Source organism: Cicer arietinum, chromosome 2 (assembly GCF_000331145.2).
Source record: "Cicer arietinum cultivar CDC Frontier isolate Library 1 chromosome 2, Cicar.CDCFrontier_v2.0, whole genome shotgun sequence".
NCBI classification, from domain to species: Eukaryota; Viridiplantae; Streptophyta; class Magnoliopsida; order Fabales; family Fabaceae; genus Cicer; species Cicer arietinum.
The window spans coordinates 48,425,087-48,432,201 of record NC_021161.2 but is presented as its reverse complement, the minus strand read 5'-3'; the positions used below and the strand labels follow the sequence as shown (position 1 = coordinate 48,432,201).

Below are 7,115 nucleotides of genomic sequence, written 5' to 3'. Positions count from 1 at the left end.
CACAAATTACGAGATTATTTAATGTCCAAGTTTACTACATTAATAAAAACTTAAGAATATTGTTTGTGTATTTATGAAAATCAATGATATAATAATGACAAAATGAGGACAAATTTTATAAGGTGGTTAAATATAAATAAAATAAATATCATATTAAAATTAACTAATAAACACAATTAACATTGACAATTATATTAAAATTTAGAAGAAAAAAAAACTCCATAACCATTAAGAAAAAAAACTCAAAATTTACATAAAAAAATTAATACTTACAAAATGTAAATTATAGCAATGATAAAGAAAACAAACAATATAGGACTTGTGCTAAGTATACATGATCAGAGATTCTCTTTCATATCTAATGGTATGGCGTCTATGCCACAACTGATACATGATAGTGTTAAACACATCAACGGTATAGGACTGCGATTCCACTGTAAGTGCTTACTCGCCACCACACCCAATCCTTTCAAAAACTAAAAACATATAAATAAGAGTTTCTTGTTTTTCGTCTGTGTTTTTACTCACTTCTATCGTCTTTCCTAAACACCAAAACCATTCTATCATTGCCATCATCTAAGACCACCGACCTTCCACCTTCCGGTACCGTTTTCTGGCAACTCGGCCGGCACCGTCCTTCCTTCTTTCTTAATCGTATAGTTCTGGTTCGTTTCTATTCATCCTTACCAATTTTTGTTCTCTTTTTATTCTTCTTTTATGCTGTTTCAATGGTTGTTTTGGTTCTTATTTTGAACATTTTAGTTTTCTTTTGATTTTTTTTGGTGTATTGTTTCGTTGAATTATTGTTCTTCTATTATGTTGATTTTTTTCAAACATCGTGCTATTTTTTGAAGGAGGAGAAGGGTTTTTTTTTTTTCTTTCAAAAATTGTGATTTGATTTTTTTCTCTTATTTGAAACCGTGACCATGAAATTAGGTTAGTGATGTGTGCGCTATTTTAATTTTAAATTTTTACTCCTTAGCACACTCTGTACGTATTAGAATATGAGAGTTAATTTCTTGCTTTTTAAGATGAATTGTAATTTGCATTCTGGAAGAGGCTTAGAGAAATGCTATCTTCTTTCCTTCCTTATTCTGATTATGTTGTTTTGTACAGTATTGCCTCATGCAGAGGATTCGGTTCTTGGAATAGTTGTTGACTCCAGATCAGATGTAAGAAACTTTATCTTTAGGTCTGCTCTACTTTCTTGCTGAATGCAATTTTTATAGGTTCTATAACTTGTTAGTTTCTATTAACTATATAAAGTTTATGGTAATGGTATCAATTGGAAGTAGTTTTAGGATTTCAATTTAGAAATTAGGATTCCATTTGGGATATTTTTATTTAGGGATTTATCCTAGGTTGGATTGTCTTATTCCACAATAAAATAGGGTTATTTTATTTTGGTGTTCTATGATAAGATACCATCAGTAAAACATTTTGTACCTTTTCTCGCATAACCATACAATATCGAGATCTCTTTCCTCGAAGTTTCTGAAACCCGAGCCAGATGAGTACATTGCCCTAGAGGAGTGCTCAAGGCTTATAGTTCTAGATCAGTATTTATCTACTTTGTTAAGTCCTTAATGTTGGCCAAGAAAAGTGAACTAGCCATTGCATGGTGATACTGGCCTTCTTCAAAATATAGTTTTTGCCTACACCAACACAAAGCACATGATGGTAATTCAGGGCAGTTGTATCTTAACATATAACAACAACCAAGCTTTATCCCGCTGGGTGGGGTCGGCTACATGGATCAAACGATGCTATAATATATCTTAACGTATAACATGTAAATAAAAAATTACTACAAATTACAAAATGAATGAATTTCTTGGTTCCGTTCAACTCTTGTACTTTCTATTTCCCTGAAAGTGATTGAATTTCTTTCTTAGTTTTGAGGTTTATTCTATTTTATTTAAAATTTCATTTTATATCTGTGCAGAACTTTCTTGTGGATATAAAAGGACCTGCTTTAGCATTTCTACCAGTGCTTGCATTTGAAGGAGGAACCAGAAGAAATATACCTAAGTTTGAGGTGTGCGTGCTATTTTCATAACTTATATTTGGTATCTCTCACAACTCATATCGATAAACTGTGCAATATACCTAAGTTTAATTTATGTATGTATTATTTTATATTTTTTAGTGCATGTAGAGAACCTTCTTTTTATAAAATAGAGATCTGTTTAGGATAATTATTTCTCTTTGCGGAATCCTTTTCCACATTAACTAATAATGTCGATATCTTTTAGTTACTTGACTTTATGAATTATGAAGTTCACAATTATCATGGTTGTTGAGGGATCGGGGACGACATTAATCAATTAAGAGTTTGTTATAGTGCAAGCGTAGTAGTTAAATGATATGGAGTTCATTTTTTAATATAACCCTAGAGACCTAGACTATAAATATTAACATGCTTAACTAGATATAAGTGAAGATGCCTGTTTATACATTATACCAAGGCCAATAAAATTGCGTCCAAACATTGGCACTAGTACCTTTGAGTAGTTATGTCCAAAACACAGATTTTGAGACCAGTTACATGACATGGTCTTGTTACATATCTTCAAGTCAAGTCACTAGCCTGCTTGAGAAATCTTGCCTCTTGTGTCTATGTTAGAATAGTAAAGAATTAAGAATACCATTGAGTAATGGTTCTTATATCGATGAATAACAATGAACCCAACCAGAAAACAGAATATGAAAACAGTGAGTCCTCTATTTCACAAATAAAATGAAAACAAGAATGAAATTTACATATTCAATTTATAGGTAGTTGAAAGTCTTCCTCTCCCAACTGCAGTTAACCTGTCATTCCCCTGGTGGTGTTAACGTTAAATAGTGTTTCTTGGTTCGTCTATCCTGTTTATGTTGGTGTTTGTGTTTTTTTGTGCATAATTCTTCACCTTGCAGGCAAGCACTTTGCTTTATGTGCGGGTTGTAAAAGCAAACCTTGAATGAATCCTGAGCTGTCATGCACAGATGGTTGGTGTCTTATTCGTTGACTTCATTTTTAAATTCCTTTTTGTGTGTATCTTTTAATCATGGAGTTTTTCTCTGGTTAATTTTAAGTTTCTTTCCATTCTATATTTGCAAACATAATTCTATCTTTTATTTTGTTATGGTGTTTGTTTAGCCGTAGGAGAGTTTGGTGTCCTAAAAGAAGGCTATATGTTCGAGTGTTCCAGCGGTCTCTCAAGGTTGTATGGAATTTAAATTTCTTTTTCTTTTTCTTTACGTGCATGCTTTTAACAGATCATGATATGAGAAATTGTATGTTGTTTGGAAGAAATTGTCTTTCGAGATAGCAGTTGGCTTAAATCGACGTGTTTGGGTATGCAGATGCCCTCTAGTCTCAGCGTACCATATTATATTTTTTATTTCTTGTCCTATTTTGAAGTATTGGCAATCATTTGTAAGTTGGACTTGGGAAATTTTCATTCTACTAATTTGAGTTTTCCATTGGAAATTGTTGTTTCATCTATAGGTCAATGCCTCTTCTCCATCAACAACTATCATTGTAGCTAATGTTATTATGAACTCAGAGACATTGAGTGGTGTACAACAAAAAATAATGGCTGAAAAGCTGCTGCAGAGAGTCTAGTGACCAAGTTAACTGTATGTATATAATTTAGTTATAGTTCCTTGTGATTCTACATTACAATTCTTGTGTTGTAAATGCCATTTCCAACTAATGCGTACATATTTTTTTTCTTACCATAATATCAATGCTTCTGCAGGGCGAGTACTGTTGATTAGACTACAACAAGTGCATGAATGATTTTCAACACCTTGGTTGTTTAATGTAAGTTACATGGCATTTAGATAAAGGTGGAATTTAACATGGACCAATGCTAAATTTGTTCATTGTAGATCGATGTCCTTTATAGCAATTAGATTTAATAGTTAAAATTTTCAACGACTTAGATTTTTAAAGGGCTATTTGTATGCTAACTTGTAAGGCCATTAAAAAGTTATTTTCTTGACATTTTTTCAAGAGTGCTGAAATTCATTTGTTGGCTACTGGCTACATCATCTAGATTTTCTGGTCTTGGAGATATGTTTTTGTTTTAGGCTGCAATGTTTTTTTCTTCTATTTATGTATTTACAGTTGCTGCGAGGGGCTTGGGCATAGCTAGTGGTTTAGTTTTTTTTTGTTGTTGTTGTTATTTTCATAGTTTTAGTTACACTTTTTATTGATGAATTCTGTTTGTTTACAAAAAATAGTAATTGTAGTTTTTAGGCAAAGAATACTGACCTTAGAAAGGAATTAAAACTTAAAATTAAAAATTAAAAGAGCAAAAATAAAGAACAAAAATTTGTTGTTTCTAATTGATGTATTACTATTGAATTGTATACTTAATATTTACATACAGATTGACTGTGCAAAAGTTTTCTATCATTGGAAGATCCCTAAGATATAGTCACGATGTTCAAAAGACAGACTCTGGTTTTAACTAAGCGTATGAGTACATTATCCGAACCATTTTCCATCCTTTCAATGACATTCTCCAAAGTTTTCAATCTTTCATGTGCAGCTTGCATCTTAGAAACATTAGAATCTTCTCTTAAAAGGCTGCTCAAAGTTGTTTTCGTACTTCAATTCATTGAAACTCTCCAACTTGTCCTCACATGATGTTACCCTCTTATTCGTCAACTTTGCCACTGAACCATTTGGTTGACTTTGACATTGATGCACACAAGAAAGACAAAAGGCAATGAAAGATAGACATTTTCATTACAATGACTTCTCTAATAACTCTTATTACATCAAAAGTTCTTGATCTTCATTCAAAATTGCTGATGCTTCAAATTTACTTTCCATTTGTTTCAAAGATGTGATCAACTTTGTGATATTCTTTTTCATTTTTTGTGTGAAGAAGTTGTATATGAATATAACTGGCATATCTTCCTAGTGTTGGCAATCACAAAACCTTGAGTCATCAATTAATTTGTCTTCTCTGCTGCCACATTACCCTCCAATTGAATTATATAATTGGTGTTGTTTGTTGCTCTGAGATTTGTGCAGTGGATTGTCTCAATATGAAGGAGTTGCAAGTTATAATATGTTGTTTTAATATGAGGTTGGGATCCCGATCATATGGTATAGAAAATGTACAATAATTGAAGGGGGATTTAAGTTAAATACAATTCAGAAAATAAAATGATGACCAAATTTGTAGTCTTTAGATTAAAAATGTTTTTGTACTTCCGTCAAAAATTAGGAATATGTTTGCACAAGTGAAATATGCTTTTTTCCACTTTTTTTGTGTTGAAATAAATTAGTTTAGGTGAGTTGAGACAACATTAGGGAATGAGAAAATCTAACGCTCAAAGAGTGCTTCAATAGGTACCAACGTATTACCCACCAATATAATTTCCACGTCTGCAGTTGAATTTAGACCTAGGTTCTTGTGAAAGATTAGCTAAATTCTTACCATCTAAATATTGACATATCTTTTTAATGTCAAATTTGAATTTTTTGTCACGATGAAGTTGATCTTAACATAGAGTTTTTGTTAGAACATTGTTGATTGTAATGAGTGTAGCTTCTTCCTCTCATCTCTTTGAAACACATTTTTATTATGAATAAAGTACCACTATTATACTCAGATGAGAAATAGTCACAATATTTCAGTTCTCTTATTTATTTTAGTTCTCAAATTATAAGCATGAGGCTATGAGTTGCTTAGGCAATCACATTGAGAGAAGGAAAATTCATAATATAAAAAATAATGTCTCACTTGAAGAGATGAGATAGAGAAAAAGAAATATAAGAAATAAATTGATGTATGAAAATGGATTGAATAAATCTAATAAAATAATAGACAGAATATTAGATAAAAATATCATATTTTTTGTTATTTTAAATTAAATAGCTATCAGTAATCATATGTCACATATCAACAATCATTTATAGCCTATCACTTATTAGCATTCGTCTATCAGCTATTGGCTATATAGTTAATAACTGATAGGCGATAACCAATAACCGAACGATTGTTTATTTGCTATCAACTTTCGCCTATCAACTTTCGCCTATCAACTGATAAGCGATAATCGATAGCCGATCGATCGTCTATCAGCTATCAACCATCAGTTATCAATTATTGTCTATCAGCTATCGCCTATTAGCTGATAACTAATAGGCGATAGTTGATAGCTGAGCGATCACCTATCAACTATCAATTGATAGTTGATATTTGATAAGTGATAGGCGATATCGTCTATCAACCGATAGATGTTATCATCTATCAGCCGATAGATGTTATCAGTTATCAACCGATATACGTTATCGTCTATCGCTCGATAAGCGTTGTCGCCCGATAGATGTTGTCGCCAATCTCTTGATAGGAGCTTTTGCTTATCGTCCGATAGAAGCTTTCGCCTATCTCCCGATAGAAGCTTTCGCCTATCGCCCGATAGAAGCTTTCGCCTATCGCCCGATAGAAGCTTTCGCCTATCGCCCGATAGAAGCTTTCGCCTATCGTCTGATAGACGCTTTCTCCTATCGGGTGATAGGCTACAACGCTTATCGGGCGATAGGCTACAACGCTTATCGGGCAATAGGCTACAACGCATATCAAGCGATAGACGAAAGCTCCTATCGGGCGATAGGCGGAAGCTCCTATCGGGCGATAGGCGGAAGCTCCTATCGGGCGATAGGCGGTAGCTCCTATTAGGCGATAGGCGAAAGTTAGTATCAGGCAATAGGCGATAATGTCTATTAGACGATAGCGTCTATCAGACGATAAGCGATAGCAGTTATCAGACAATAATAATTATTAGCTGATAGGCTCTATCGCATATCACCTATCAGATATTAGCTATCACATATCTACATTTCTGCATATCACATATTTATATATCACATATCACATATTACATATCACATATCTATATATCAACATATCTCATATCTGTAGATATCATACATTAGATAGCTTTTCAGTTATGAGACAATTTTAGACCATACTACAATAGATCTGTTTCTTTTATTTTTGTAACTTTTTATTTGAGTTTCTAGGCTTATTAATTTTCTAATAACATAACAAATTTTGTCTTTTATATGTCTATACATAAATTTATGAAAAAGAGTTATTTATGCA

General features: G+C 32.6%; 1 protein-coding gene and 1 pseudogene across 9 annotated transcripts; one reads left to right on the top strand and one right to left on the bottom strand.

Annotated features, from left to right (window-relative positions):
* Positions 1-504: 504 nt before the first annotated feature.
* Positions 505-5,086, top strand: LOC101491819 (exosome complex component rrp40-like). 9 transcript variants are annotated; one of them, XR_012161825.1, is made up of 10 exons: positions 505-665; positions 1,117-1,172; positions 1,946-2,038; positions 2,920-2,991; positions 3,143-3,206; positions 3,296-3,340; positions 3,494-3,624; positions 3,747-3,811; positions 4,383-4,469; positions 4,545-5,086. XR_012161825.1 is itself a non-coding variant. In XM_073364892.1 (8 exons), exons 4-7 carry the CDS (start codon positions 2,981-2,983, stop codon positions 3,608-3,610), a joined length of 237 nt encoding a protein of 78 aa, XP_073220993.1. In that variant the 5' UTR covers positions 505-665; positions 1,117-1,172; positions 1,946-2,038; positions 2,920-2,980; the 3' UTR covers positions 3,611-3,624; positions 3,747-4,066. The 9 variants fall into 9 exon arrangements, 4 of the variants coding, with proteins under 4 accessions (XP_073220993.1, XP_073220994.1, XP_073220995.1 ...); XR_012161826.1 differs by lacking the exon at positions 4,383-4,469; XM_073364892.1 differs by lacking the exons at positions 4,383-4,469; positions 4,545-5,086 and having other exon boundaries at positions 3,747-4,066.
* Positions 4,420-4,912, bottom strand: LOC105851668 (uncharacterized; annotated as a pseudogene).
* Positions 5,087-7,115: the final 2,029 nt, after the last annotated feature.